At 41.3% G+C, this 15260-nt stretch overlaps 1 protein-coding gene across 16 annotated transcripts in view; it reads left to right on the top strand.

Annotated features, from left to right (window-relative positions):
* scrib (scribble planar cell polarity protein) overlaps positions 1 to 15260 on the top strand; it is a 58176-nt gene that overhangs the window by 31711 nt on the left and 11205 nt on the right. For 12 of the 16 annotated variants that reach the window (XM_041968391.1, XM_041968386.1, XM_041968382.1 and 9 more), the window contains exons 16-30: positions 718 to 780; positions 2542 to 2631; positions 2721 to 2798; positions 2916 to 3233; positions 4229 to 4309; positions 5732 to 5974; positions 6725 to 6835; positions 6933 to 7226; positions 7367 to 7555; positions 7713 to 7832; positions 8383 to 8439; positions 8937 to 8993; positions 9805 to 9885; positions 14049 to 14120; positions 14827 to 14877. In XM_041968391.1, the coding sequence (XP_041824325.1) occupies positions 718 to 780; positions 2542 to 2631; positions 2721 to 2798; positions 2916 to 3233; positions 4229 to 4309; positions 5732 to 5974; positions 6725 to 6835; positions 6933 to 7226; positions 7367 to 7555; positions 7713 to 7832; positions 8383 to 8439; positions 8937 to 8993; positions 9805 to 9885; positions 14049 to 14120; positions 14827 to 14877 (1905 nt within the window). The remainder of the gene's footprint in view (positions 1 to 717; positions 781 to 2541; positions 2632 to 2720; positions 2799 to 2915; positions 3234 to 4228; positions 4310 to 5731; positions 5975 to 6724; positions 6836 to 6932; positions 7227 to 7366; positions 7556 to 7712; positions 7833 to 8382; positions 8440 to 8936; positions 8994 to 9804; positions 9886 to 14048; positions 14121 to 14826; positions 14878 to 15260) is intronic. The other 4 variants (XM_041968384.1, XM_041968397.1, XM_041968385.1 and 1 more) reach the window with 3 other exon arrangements.

The following is a 15260-nucleotide window of genomic DNA, read 5'->3' as shown; positions in this document are numbered from 1 at the left end:
ATGATCTTTTGTATTTGGAAGGCATAATGAGATATGTTTATTTACTGTGCTAATCACTGAAATTCTTTTTAACACAAAGATCATCTCTTCAAATCTGTTTTTGTGTGTGTTTTTTGGTGGATGTGAGTCTGTTTGTGTGGCTGAACTCAGGCCAACCAGAACATGTATTGGCAGAGCTGGAACGTGAGATCCAACGAGACTTGTTAGCATCATATGAATAAAACTGTTATGTTTTTATTTTACAAAATATTGTTGGAACTTTTATCAGTTTAACTTGTAGTAAACTTTCTACTTTTTCTTTTTTAGACTAAGCTGCCCAATAACGTTTCTTCTTTATATCCGTTAAGACTTTCTACTAGAAGAAATTGCTATTTATGTTTGGAGGCTGGGCCTGTTCTTGTTCAAGAGCTTTTGCCTTCTCTTGTCCGCTCTCTCTAAACACTTGTGTTTTTTTTGGGTTTGTTTTGCTCTGTGGCTCAGCTCCTTGGTCTGGTCTTTCCATCTCTGCCTGTATTTGCTTTTGGTGGCTGGGGAGCGAATGTGGAGACTCCTCTGCTTCCAGGTGGTCCTACAACCTGCAAGTGGATAGTGAAATGTTGAGTGTGTGAAGCCAATGGAAAGTGTAAATAAGTTTGTGTGCGCGTGTGTGAATGAGTGCATAGTTTTTAATTTGGCCTGACTAATCCGCATGCCTCTCGCTGGTTCCTGTCCTAACAGGGGGTGTCATTTGATCAAGTCAATAATCTGCTGATTGAACCTGCTCGAATTGAGGAGGAAGAGGTCTGTACCTACTCTTTCCCATCCAATCTGTGTATCTGTCCCTCACTCTCCCACTCAGTCAACCTCCTGTACATAGAAGTGGAGTAAACAGCACCAGAAATCCAGTTAATCAAAGCTGATCACAAGGAAACCTTTTAACCACAGCTTGTTTATAGGAGGGTCAGTGTGGCAGAACCTGGGAACCAGACTGAAGTGTTACTTATTAAATGTTTTTATTTCTTTATTGGACAGCAGAAGTGCACACTGACATTTTAGTAGTCAATGTGTAACTTGCACTGCCGTGTCTGTGTTTGGCTCTAACACAGCTTCAGTTAGCAAAACCACTTTAGCATCTGAGAGTGCTCAGCTGTAGAAACTTGCTATAGTTTATTACATCTCTAACTTCTCATGCCCTTATCTAACTGAGCTTCTTGTTTATTGTTAGAGACACCAAAATATTAAATCAGTCATTACTGTCTGTGAGACTGATAACATTTTCATATTGTTGGATCAAAGCAGTGTCTTTATTTTCCTGATTGCTTGTAGGCTGTGTCTGTTAAGTCTCACACAGCTTCATCAGAAGCCTCCACATAAACACTGCTGGATAAATGGTAAGAATAGGCCTAAAATACAAAAGTAGTGTCCCTTCATGCACCTAGGATTCCCTGTACTAACAGGTATCTACAGATTACACCAGAATCCATATTTCTAAAGTGTTTTCACACTTGTTCCTCTTTGTCTTTCCATCTTTAATCTTAAATGCTGTCATTCCCTGAAATTTTCCAATTTTAGCTGTAGACATGTAAGTCACAGTCTAACATCAGGTTCTGGCACAGCGCACCTCTGCTGCCTTTCTTCTGCATCTGCTGCTGCACTCTCCTTTTTCCCGTTCACGCCATCTTGCTCTGGAATAAATGTGCTGGTTGTGCTGTGATGTTGCAAATAATTTCACCAAGTTTCCTCAATATTAATATTCAGGTTTACATAGAGAGATGGTTTTTAACCAGAGAAGGAGCTCCACATGGCTGATGTTGAGTTTTAATCATGTAAACCTGTATAAGTAACACATGGTCGTTGTTTAAATGCAAGAAAGAGCTTGTTTGATATTTGCTGAATGGTCTTGATTATTTTCCATTGTCTCCTTTGCATGATTAGTGCTTGAAATACTGTGTCAAATAGGTAAGGAAACTTTTCACTCACCAGATGAGTAGACCTTAATGAATGATGCCATCTCATTTCAACAAACACCAGAGGCTTAACAGCACGAAACACTCCAAGGTCTTCTCCTTACGCAGAATACATCACTCTTCGTCTGTTTCTTTACACTTCCTTTTTTCCTTCCATCTGTTGCTCATTTGTCTACATTCGTCCCCATTTCTGCATGGCTTACAAGTGTACAGAATACACTACTTTTTATTTTTTTTATTTTTAAGAGTTCATGCACCCACACATGGACAAAGTGTTTTGTATATTTTTTATCAAAGGGTTATTTTTCTAGTTAATATGGTAAGGGTCTCTGTTAGTGTGTGTTTAATGGTTATGGATTAATTGGCTCCAATTGAGTTAGTTTTAAGAAGTTTAGGCAATTAGCATTGGACTGACATGCTCCAGGAGATGCAACACTGACTCACGCCATCTACTGGCAGGAGGTCACCAAGTTTAATCAGTTATGTATGGGGCAGGTGTTTGGACTTGTGTCTTTAAAAATCTGCCCTGAGATCTGTGGAGTTTTGTTGGCTTTCGCTGTTTGTTTCGTTGACTCCACTACTGCTCAACTTGCAGCACACGCTGACCATTGTGAGACAAACAGGCGGTCTGGGTATCAGTATCGCTGGGGGGAAAGGATCTACGCCTTACAAGGGTGATGACGAGGTGAGTTGGGTACCTGGAGTTTGTACATGCTTGAGGTGCTGAAGTTGCAAAAATGATCTGTTTAATTTTATTCTTGGTTGTGTTTTAAGGGAATCTTCATCTCCAGAGTATCTGAAGAGGGTCCTGCAGCAAGAGCAGGGGTGAAAGTGGGAGATAAGCTCCTAGAGGTAAAAACTGAGCATACTTGCACACATGATCACATACTTTGTATATTTACTTTCACTCTTTGTATTTTAGAAAAACATAAAGCCTCAAAAGTCAGCATGTCTGCCCATGTTTTTCAGGTAAATGGTGTTGACCTCCACGAAGCAGAGCATCACACAGCCGTGGAAGCTCTCCGCAGCTCTGGTGCTACTGTTTCAATGATAGTACTGCGGGAGCGCATGGTGGAGCCAGAGAACGCCATCACCACCACACCACTGAGGCCAGAGGATGACTACTTCCCACGGGAAAGACGGAGCAGCGGCCTCGCCTTCAATATAGAGACCAGTCCCAGCGGGCCAAGACAGCGGTTCTCCACCTGTTTGATTCGCAATGACAAGGGGCTGGGATTTAGCATCGCTGGAGGCAAAGGTTCCACACCCTACCGCACAGGAGACACGGTGAGATGCAGAAAACTCATCACACCTCAGTATGAGGGTTTATTGAGGATATAACTGAAGCTAATTAACAGCTGTTATCCTCCAAAGGCAAAGGCCTCCAACTGTTGACACAATATTTAAAGCCGTCTGACAAGTGACAAATGAATAGAAAAGCAATACAGAGTCAACACCAACAGCTGCAGACACAACTAATCATAGTTATTAAAAGGCCTACTTAAAGGGTAATAAGAGGAGATGTCTTGGAAGTTAGGAAATGAAGTCACAAGGCGTTTACAGTAACCGCCTCCGTCTTTTCGGGTCATCTGTTCTGACCACAGCGTTTACAGTCATCACCACGGTAACAGAGATATGAATAGCCAGCCTTGAAACTTGATAGGTCTGCTGTAATTGAACAGGGTGAGGTGTATACTTGGGCCAGCACAGTGTTGCAGTGCATCTCTTGCAGCTTTAGGAGCGACCAAACAGGAGAGGACTCATAAACGTATGATTTAGGCAGGTCTGATTGTAAGTCTTTTTGAAACGGACGCAGTGACTTACCTGTTTGCAATAGACTTTGCTTGTGTTTTCATGTCATGTTTCAGTCTGGCAGCTCAGTGGGGTTTCATGTTGTCATTGAAATCACTGAAACTGTTTTAGCAAAGGGGGCAATATGTCTTAAATGCGATACTACTGGCTATCACGATCCAGTCGTTTCTCTTCCTAATGTATAATCTTGGTAATGATTTCTGTGGCTGAAGAGAAATCCACTTTATTGTGTGGGGTTACATACTGAGTGATTAGTGGCTCTCGTGCAGGGTTAACGCAGTTAGCACACAGATTTATAACAGCATTGCAGCCTGTTGCATTAGACATTTTACCACCAACACTGTTATCTGACATTTATCAACACAACCTCTTTTATGTTTAGTTCTAGCTTTGAAGCAGCCTGAGAAAGTCCATTAACGATTGTGAATAAGAGTCAGTTAAAGAAGTATTATGTATCTGTCTGGTTTTAGGGAATCTACATTTCTCGAATTGCAGAGGGTGGAGCAGCACACAGAGACAGCACTCTGCGTGTAGGTGACAGGGTCATTTCTGTGAGTACTAACATTCCTCTTTGTTTGGCTGCAATAATGTTTACTGTGTTCATATGAGGATGTTCTTTACAAATATGAAGATTTTAAACCAGAAACGGCTATGATCCCTACTTGAATATTCACAGCTTATTCCACAGATTCTTATATTGGGAAATATATAGTGAAATATGTTATTGATTTCTTTATTTTCATGTGAAATCTTATCATTTTAGTTGAGTCTGCGTCTTTGCTTTTAGCGCCACTAAGACTCACCTACAGAAAATAAACGAATCTCATCAGATTATATTTATATAAGGCAGAGCACTAACATGGCCGTTTTCAATCTCATTTAGAGCAGTTATTCTTAAAACATGTTCCTAACAGGTTGTAGATTATACAGCCCTGGTGCTCCTACATGATCCTCCCCTGCTAATCACACTCTAAGCTTGGCTTTGTTCTTCTGTATCTCACTGCAAATCAGTAGCTTTAAATGTTTTTTGTCCCAGGACAACCATGCAGCTTTGTCTACCACAGCATTAATGATGAATGTAACACTGCCCCTGCTGTCTGGGATCCTCTTTGCCCTCTGGGTTTCTTCTCCTCTCTCCTGCAGCAGTTTCTCTCTTGCTTCTCTTTTTCTGTTTGCCTTTTCTTCTTCTGTTGTCACGCTCTTCTGCATGCTCACTAATGCATTGAGTCCTTGCCTGCTTGGTGGTGGGTGTGGTGTAGGGTGGTGTGGTGCTGAGCCTGTTTCCCTGCTGATGTGGTAGACATGCGTTACCACAACAGCAGTTGCAGCAGCGTGTCAGATTATGGTAAGAGCTGGTACTGCCGGGTCAGTGCTAACCCCTGCTCGTTGCTACAGACCAGAAGATACTGAGATGATGTGTCTACATACAGGTGTGATTGCTTTTGTTGACTTAAGATCAAATGATTTAGAGGGACTGCTTAGTTCCCTTTGTGTTTTTAAGTAAACAAAGGCAAGAAAAAAGTATGGGAAAGTTATTTATATTAGAAGTTAGCAGCATGACTATTTAATCTTACTTAAGGGAGGTTTGATTTAAAAACTAGTTTTGCTTGCTTGCGGCTTTTCTCCCTCAGTAAACCTCTGCCAGCTTAACTTACCTGCAGCACAGTGTTACACCGCTTTTCCTTTTCCACTGAAGCTGATCTGTCAAGGTGTTGGGTTTTTATAATTATCCGTACTCAGTTTGGTGCATTCACAAAATCTCTAAATGAAAGAACAGAATGTGTTTTGATGTTTTAAAGCGCTCACTTTTAGTTTGGAGTGACGCGATGCAGAATCTGATGAGACGGCTGTTGGCAGGACGCCATGTCCAGCATGCATCTGCTCTCAAATATTCACCATGCCTTTTACAAATCATCACTTTGAGCATCCTGGTGGGCTTACACCCTCCGTGGTTGGTTTTACTGTTGATCCAGATCAATGGTGTAGACATGACAGAGGCCAGGCATGACCAGGCAGTAGCGCTCCTTACCGGCACATCCCCCACCATCGCACTATTGGTGGAGCGAGACCCAAATGCACCAGGGGGCTCTCCAGGTCAGAATCGGGCACGTGCCCACTCACCACCGCCCCCAGAGCCTTCAGAGTCTCCCGACCAGGAGGAGGAAGGCCTTCAAGGCAACCACCTAGGCCGGATGGAGGATGAGTACCCCATCGAGGTGAGACAAAGAGGTGTTAAGTTCTTCAGTATGTAGAATTATGGCTGGGCAATATATCGAGACTTTATCAGACACAATATAGAAGGAGGGAATATCGTTTATATTGAGATAGCTTCTTTTGAGTTAAAAGCATCTTTTCTTTTGCATTTTGCACAGCTGTATTTTTGTTATGGTCATTGAAAAGAACTTTTTAATTTATTTAGTTTTAGGAGCATTTAAGTTAATATAAAGGTACTTTAAATTCCCTCAGCTGTTTTAATGCACATGCACTGCTGAACCTTAATAAAAGTATATTTAGCACTAAAGGCTGTAAATTAGAACAGTCTCTTTGGTTACTTGACCAAAAACAATTATTGAGATATATATCGTATATCGTGATTCAGGTAAAAAATATGGCGATATAAGATTTGGTTCATATCGCCCAGCCCTATGTAGAACGGCTTGTCGTTTTAGATGTTGCAGTGGTCAGCGCTATAGGAACCTCATTGAAGCTTGATTTCTGTTCATGTGGCCCCCCGCCTTATCCCTAATGCTGTCCAGCTCCAGAGAAGATGGTGCATGGTATTAAAGTCCAGTGTGATTAAATGTGCCATAGGCTGTCGTCTGGTGAGATATTGTATGTGATGCAGTACAAACTTGAGGGTTTGTATATATACAAAAAAAGCTGTAGAAAACGGTGTTGTTATGTTCACTTTGTAGATTCTGGCTAGAAATATGTTATACATTCTTAAAAATCTCTGATCCAAACAGGAGGTGACCCTGATGAAGTCAGGCGGCCCTCTGGGCCTGAGCATTGTGGGAGGTAGCGACCACGCCAGTCATCCTTTCGGCATCAACGAACCCGGGGTGTTCATTTCAAAGGTGCAACAATGAAATTTTTTTCTTTTGCTTATTTAAATGCCTTTGTGTCCCCAAACAGTTTGTTGTGTATCTAACGCTCCATGTTTAATTTCTTCAGGTGATTCCTCAAGGTTTGGCTTGTCAAAGCGGACTGCGTGTTGGTGACAGAATACTAGAGGTGAACGCCATCGACCTGCGACATGCCACTCACCAGGAAGCTGTGCGTGCTCTGCTGGCTAACAAGCAGGAGATCCGTATGTTGGTACGGAGGGATCCTTCACCACCTGGGATGCAGGAAATTTTTATCCAAAAGCACCCAGGGGAGAAGCTTGGCATCAGCATTCGGGGAGGGGCCAAGGGTCATGCTGGAAACCCGTTCGACCCTACAGATGAGGGCATCTTCATCTCCAAGGTTCTCTATAAAGCACCTCACACTTTGCAAACTCATCTAGATTTTAACTGTTTACAGTCACTTTCCTCTGACTTTTAACTTTGTTAAACAGCTTGTTAAGGTTGTGTTAAGATCAATTGCTGATCGACGATCATTTTCAGGTGAGTTCGACCGGAGCGGCAGCGAGAGATGGAAGACTGCAGGTTGGCATGCGTATCCTCGAAGTAAACAACCACAGTCTGCTGGGAATGACTCACACAGAAGCAGTGCGAGTACTTCGTGCTGTTGGGGACTCTCTGGTCATGCTGGTGTGTGACGGCTTCGACCCTCGCAAAGTGGCAGCTGTGGAGGTGAGACACCATGAGCAATCAGATGTGAACTAAAGTTTTCTTGGCTGTAGTGATGTCAAAAGAAAACACAAAGATGATATCAAACCACGTTCTGTGCATATTTTAGAAGCTTGGCTCTTTCAGTTCCAAAGCTTTTTGGTTTTTGGTGTATTTCCAGGCATCTCCTGGCATCATTGCCAACCCATTTGCAACCGGCATTGTACGCAAGAACAGCATGGAGAGCATCTCTTCTATAGATCGAGACCTGAGCCCAGAGGAGATGGAAATATTACAGAAGGTACAATGCAAATCAAACACTAACAATAAATTTAACCTCATTTAATGTGTTAACTTTGATGTTCACTAAATGTTTTGAATCTCCACGAGCTTCACTTACCTGCCTTTAAGGGTTTTGTACATCAAAAAGTGCAGTGTCATCCGAACTGAGCTCACTGCCATTCAAGGCAACATGTGAATAAAATGTGTAGTTCAGCATTCCCGCCGCATCATCACTGTGCTTCCACAGCAGTTTGGTGGAATTTCACCATCTCCATCTTGTGCAATGCACACCACATGTTCACATTTTTTGCCAAAGCAACCACAATGCACCAACACCATGTTTATTTTGGGCAGATTAGCTTTTGGGAGCCTGCCTGTGCTGAAGGAATGTGGGGGTTTTGTTTGTGTATTGAATACTGTGCTCTGTCACTGCTCTGCAGTCATTTAGATCAGGAGGTTTTTGTATTAACCACCTCTTATTTCTCAAACATAGAAATGCTGCTGAGGTTTACAGGATGAAGAGCTGCTGTTTATTAGCTTTATAACGTTGAATTTGTGCTTTTCTCTAGGAGTCTGAGATGGTGAGGGAGACGTCACAGTGGGAACGAGAGGAGATGGAAAAAGTGGTAAGAGAAACATTGTTTGGGTAGAAATATATCTGTCATCTCAGCTCAGTGACGGAGATAAATCAGTTTCGACATTGTTAAAAACAAAAAAAAAAACAGCTTTAGAGTCAGATGCTCCGGTTTGTCTGTCACCGGGTGAATGAAGCTTTTCCTCTGCACCCTGTGTGGGTAATTGTGTTTGACAGAACTGTTCCTACAATGTCCCATCTTGCATGCTTTTTCTGCTCCCATAGCAACATGAATAGAGTGCTTTTTAATGTGTGTGGATTCTATCCTTTCTTTCCCTTCTTTTCATCTTTCCTTCTGGTGTGTTTGGTGTGATACTAAATCATCCAATCATCCCACCTCCCTCTCTGCTTCACCCCCTGTCACTTCTTTCCTCCACTGAAAATTTCTCTCCGTCCTTTTGTTCACCCATCATTGCATTACTGTGTGGCTGTGTGGTTGGGTATCTTCCCCCTCTGTACTCTACTCCTCCCCTTCCTCTCATGATGAAGGAGCGCATGCGCTTGGAGCGTGAGGAGGCAACTCGCCTGCTAGAAGAGGAAACAGAGGTGAGACACACCTCATCGGCAGGTGCTCAGACAAACTCGCTGTCTGGGCAGAACTGCAGCCACAAACACCACAGAAATGCCACCACAGCATTTTGGTTTGAAAAGTCCTTCTTGAATTTTGTTCAGAGTGGATTAGTTTTACTGAAGAAGATCCCCACCCCCCCAAAAAAAACGTGTGCTGGGTGTTTGACATGCTGGTGAGACAGGAAGACAATTTAAAACAGTTTTGCTGGAAATTTTTTGTTGGTTTTCAGCTATTTTTATTTATTTTTTTTTATCAAGAACAGCATAATACAGGAAATTTGTTTTTGTTATTTATGAAGCCACCCAACACTAGCATCAAAGTTTGACTTGACGTGTTGGTAATGAAACATACTTTCAGAATAGAAATCTGCTGTGCCCCTCAAACATACACCAGTCACTGGAAATTTCCTTCAGTCTCACTCCTGGAGGTAGACCAAATCAAGAGTGGTGGAGATGGATGCTGGTCTGATGGATTTTGCTTTCATTACTGGGATGTGTTCGGAAATATCGGCAGTTTAAATGAGTGGAAAACAATATATACAAGTCTAAAACAGCTGAACTCCCCTTTTCCTGAGCTAATTGCAGAGAGCCAGCTGGGTAAAATTCACACTATTCAATTTCAGATATTTGTATTCTTACCTGCAGCCTTGTATGGCTTAATAAAAATCACAGTTGTGTGAAAGTGCTTTGACATTCCTAAATAATTTTAATATATACAGGTGTGTTTAAAGTTAAAGTTTTTTTAATAGTCATCTTCTAACTTCTCTGTCTTTTTATTTCCTGTCAGAATATCAGCACCGGACCATTAAAACTTGACTACAAAACTTTGGCTGCGCTGCCCACCACCAGTCTGCAGAAGGTCAATAGAGTAAGTCTCACTAGATGTTCAGGCATCACCAGACAAGTTTTAAATTTTCTTTTTTTAACATGTTTTTTTAAAAAAAAAGAGGGGAGTGCCCTCAAGTTGTAAATTGTCGGGATTTTGTGTGTGGTCTGAGTTTGGAAATGACCTTCAAAGCTCAAAATAGATCCTCATGGAATCTGTCATGTTTGTCCCCCTGGAAACTCTGAGTGACCCAAAGCTGACCAGTTGCACCTTCAGGTCCACCCAACTCCTTCCAAGTGCATAACTCTGAATTAACGCTGCTTTGATGGCTCCAAGGCCAAACCCATCCAACATCCAGTCAGCATGACACGACTGACTCCACTTAACAAGAAAAGCATGGCATGGATTTTACAAAGAGGCTGCAAATGGGTGAAGAATATTGTATGAAGACTAAATCTATCCAGGAAGAACAGAAGAAAGGCTCTGGAAGAAGTACAAGGGGAAAAGTATGCAGGAAATGGAGGTCATGAAAGGAAGTGTGAAGAACAGGCCCAGTCCTGGTGGTTAAAGGAGTGTGAGCGTTGGTGAGATGGGGGAAGGGGACAGCTGCTCACTACCAACCAGCCTATCCTCTGTGATATTTTAAACTTGCATCTGGCTCTGAGTTGGATGGAGTCTCTAGAGTGGGTGGGGTACCCTGCAGACGGGGAGGGTTGTTGTCTAAGGGGTGTACAAGTGTCTTAGTTTGAGTTACCATAGTTGTCTGTGGAGTAGTTTGAGTGGACGTACAACGCTGTCCTTTTGCTGTGTCACAGTGAGTCGACTGTTCCAACTTCATTATCTATCCGTTGTTTTCATCAGCTCTTCTTTATCATTTCAAACTAGATATGTTGACTTTAGCAAGTTGTAGTATCAGTTTCTAACAAAAGATAAGTTGTTGCTTTTCATTTAAATTAACTAAACTATTTCTGCTTTTTCAAGTTGTGTACATTGTAAATAGACTTTACTTTTGTGCCCCTTTTGTATATCTTTATCCGGTGAGTTCAGGGTTAGCAGCAGCACTTAACCTACATATCATCAGCAGCTGTTCATGTGCGCTGTAGCTGGCACACGTGCTCAGACTGTATAACAGAAAATAGTTTTAGTCACCAGCTTTCCTGTTAACAGACCAGAGATTTGTGTTGTAGAGATATAAAAGTGGATAAATCTGAGTTAATGTGTGTTTTACTGAACTGTTAGGAAAAAAAACGGTATTCAACCATTATAGATGTTTAATCAGCTACAATTTAATTTCTTCAGTGTCTTTGATGAAATCATTTCCACATACCTTTTTTAAATATATAATTGTTGATATTTTGCATACAGCCTTCAAAACTAAAGACTTTGAGTACAAACTGAATTCCTGGTTGACTCGCGCTATTTCCACACTGCCGTGCACAGCTCAGCGCGTTGGCATGCTGGCTCGCCAGCAGCCTGACTTTCCTCTCTTGCATTCAGAGCCCAGCTGTCCCTCACAGTCTGTGTCGCTGCCAAAAGGGCACTCGTTCACATTCCATCCCACCGACCCTCATCACAGCACCGACTCTTATAGTCAGCATGTACAGAGTCGCTTCACTGCTTCACAATGCTTGTATTCTTAGTCAGGCTATTTTGTTTGTCACAGAGGTCATGTCAAAGAATTCCTCAGCAGTTTGGTGCAGTTAGTAATCTAGGTTGCTTTTATTTTCTTTTTTTAAAGGATTTAGGAATCCAAAACTATGTCACGTGTGAAGCTGCACAGTATTCATTTTCTCTTTATATTACTGTCTGTATGTTAGTTAAAGGCCGGGATGTTCTGTTTAACATCAGCAGCCATGTTAGGGCAGTATGAGCTGAAGGTGTGCTAGAGCTTGAGTGCCTCTCTGCTCTGATAAGGTTTTATTTAAAGCTGATGCAGAGAGCCTGGACTGCACGCACAACCAGTTTAGTCTTGAATGATGGCCGCTCAGAAACTTATCTTAAAGGCTTCAGGAGAGATTTAGTGGTGCAGTAACTCTTTTTAGCAGCATGTGGTTTCTGTGTCAAGCTTCTATTTACAGATTTACACAGACAGACACAAGAATTTCTCCTTATCTGAGGTTAATTATTATTGAATGATGCATGTCTTCAGTATTAAAATTGTGATCATGACAACAAACATTCACTTAGAATTTGCTGTGTTTCTCTGGTTAGATGTGTGTAGACTAATTGGTTTTGACTTTGACTTTAATCAAGCAAATACTAATATAATTTTTTTATTAGTGCAGAATTACACATAAATAATTTTTTATTACCTTTAAAATAAGCTATTTATTTTTAAAGATGCTACAGGCCCTCTTCTTTGTTGCACTAACTTACTACAGTAACCCAGAACGGACACTGGGGGAAGAGCATGCCTGCAGCAGTGTTTTTGACAACTATAGTGTTTTTTTTCCTGGTTAATGCTACAAGATGTCACAGCTTCCTTCATACATGGCACATTATGGGACCATTTATATCTTAATTGATATGTACTCCCCTCTTGTTCCTTTTTACCTGATAGTTCAATTATCTAAAAGGAAAGATTGATTCATATATTTGACTTCCAGTGTTACAAGTTTTACAATTATACTGATGATTGCAAGACATATATAGATAGGAAAGAGAGAAAGAAAGGGATCAAAAGAAGGGAATATTGAAGAGGTGTGATTTATACCTGATAAGTTTTCTCTTTTTGGGACTGTGAAATGTGATATTGTCATTTATACTGTATATTTTATATATGCGGTTTTGTATTTTGTTATATATGTTGTCATATCATTTGTTATTAAATAAAAAAAAAAAAAACATTATGGGACCATTTTCCTATAATAGCTTTTAAACTGAGCATACTTGATAAAATTTGTAGTTATCAAAGCTTTGCTGTGTGGAAACCAGTCATAACAAATAGGACAGTGGCCCAGATCTCAGAGATGAACCTGATAGAATCCTGCTTCCTGTGTCTTTTCTCTGTTTCCTGCTTTTCTTCAGTTCACTTTCTTTGTACTTCTGTGACCATTTTTCTGTTAGTCTAGTTTACACTACCTGTCCTTCCTCTTCTTTGCTCCTGTTCAGTCCTCTACCTCTGTTAGTCTGACTGGTCCCATGGAGCCCCCCCTGCAGGCCAAGTATGGAGCCCCTTTAAAGCCCCCAGGCTTAGGGTTGACAGAACCCACCGAACCACTCAGCCCCAATCTGAACACAGAACACAGTCATCTTCATGGATCCCAGTTCTCCTCTAATGGGACGTCCAGCACCACTGACATCGACGGTATAGCTCTAGCTGTTAATTCAGCATCAACATTTATTCCCGAGGAGGAAGAGGAATGCCTGGTGGACTCTCAGCCTATCTGCTTCAAAGAGAACCCTTTCTTGGTGGCTAATCGCAAAGGAAAGGGTCTTCCTCCTGGAGAGAAGATCCTATCAGGGCCTCCAGTGGGCTACGGCAGACAAGGTCAACTGCAGCCCTGGTTGTTCAGCAAGGCAAGACGTCTGCCTGTGTGTGGTTTGAAGGCAGCATGCTGTGTTACAGTTCACTTAGTTTGGCTCACTGTGTTCCTCTTGATGGATAATTTGTTTTAGATTGTAGAAAAGTTCAAACTACTACTATTAATGTCATCCAACAGTGTCTTCAAGTTTTTACAGATCTAATAGTTTAAGAAAAAGATATTAACTAAACAATCACCCAGGAACGTAAACAGTAGTTCAGTAGAAATTAATAAATGGCGGAATCCTCTGAGGATTAAAATGGTTTAGTTAAGGTTGTTGGCGGTGCAGCAGTTTGTCTACGATAGATGTGTTAGTCCCAGCGAGCTGAACACTGATGCATGTTTTGCTGTAAGCACAGATTGTGGGGATCTCTTTAAGTATTCAGTCACCTTGTTAGTAGGTATTCAGGATCGATACCTGACCCAACAGCTGTTCGTAGGGTCATAGGTCACACAGGAATGTGACGTGCAGGACACAGAGAAAAAGAGCATGTTGATCCAAAAAAGCTTGTTGGTGGTTCAGTTTACTAGAAAATAAACTTACAACATGACTAACCTTTGAATTTAACTGTTCCCTTTTTGGTCTTGTTGGAGTTTTTCCTCTTTTTTTTTTTTTCTTTTTAGTGAACAGAGTGAAACCTAAAGCATCGGTTTAAAGTGTTTTGGTCTTTGTTTTTCTAGGCGCCCTCCTCCGATTACACCAGGACAGACAGCCCAATCAGGGAAGCACCTTACTCTCCTACTATCCAACCGGTGAGCAGCCTCATCTCCTCCAGTATTCACCGTCTGCTCTCATATCATCTTATGCTTTATTTTATCCTTTCCACTAGTAGTTTCTAGCTATTTAATGGTGGTATTTTAAAGTTGACCCTCTTGACCTTCCCTCCCACCCTTAGCCCAGCCACCATTCTTCCAACAGCTCCCTGTGTGTTGGCAGGGAGACCCGCTTTGTAAGTGGGGCTCTTGGCCCTCTTTGCTCCAGCCTGGATTAGTTTGTTTCTACAAGATGCGTCCTCTGCTCTGAAAGCTCTTTCCATTGATAAAACATAACTAGTTGAGCTGCCTCAGTCCAATAAGACTGAAAAGCATGTGACTGCTTCTTCATGGCCAGCTGATGCTTTGCCGTGTGCAGATTGGATGTGCATTCATTGAAAAAGTGGGTTTGTCTTTAATGTATCTACTGACCAGCTATGGCTTGATTTTTTATTATAGGATGTTAAGAAATGGAGTTTCCTTATTTTCATTGAACAATATCCACTTGTACTCATCAGGATAGGTCAGATCAGTGCAAAGTAAATCCTTGACAAGTGTTTTAATGTGGCCTGGCAGTGCTGTAATGTAGCGACTGTATGCATTGTTGGTTGAAACTCAAGCAAATGATGTGCGCTCACAATTATTTATTTTTCCATCATTGTCATAAATTTTTATTTACATTTTTATTTTCAACTCTTTTTTTCAGGCAAACATTCATTACACCTCCACTCCCACTGCCAAGGACATTACTTCATCAGTGAGTGTTTATGAAGCTTAGAAACACCAGGAGAGATAACATACTTTACCCTAGAGAAGTGTTGTTGATTTTTTAAAAGTAAATATCAAGCTAATTAGTTTTTTTTAACCAGCCTGAAGAGACACAAGAATGCAAGCATAGCTCAGATCTAACTAGGCTAACTATACATTACTGGACGGATGTAGTGTGATTACCTCCAGATACATAAAATCTAAGTCAATGAATTGTTCATTATTAAATGATCATAGCCTCTTCTAAAGCTTTAAAACCATATCCAGATTTATTATCTGGATGAGATTATAATAAAGACAAGTTAGAATTATGCTCAGGTGCATTTCAGCCATTAACTTAAATCATTTTTAGTTTTCATTCTTCTTACATTT

Source organism: Melanotaenia boesemani, chromosome 18 (genome assembly GCF_017639745.1).
Source record: "Melanotaenia boesemani isolate fMelBoe1 chromosome 18, fMelBoe1.pri, whole genome shotgun sequence".
Classification (NCBI taxonomy): domain Eukaryota; kingdom Metazoa; phylum Chordata; class Actinopteri; order Atheriniformes; family Melanotaeniidae; genus Melanotaenia; species Melanotaenia boesemani.
This window is presented reverse-complemented; position numbering and strand designations above follow the sequence as displayed.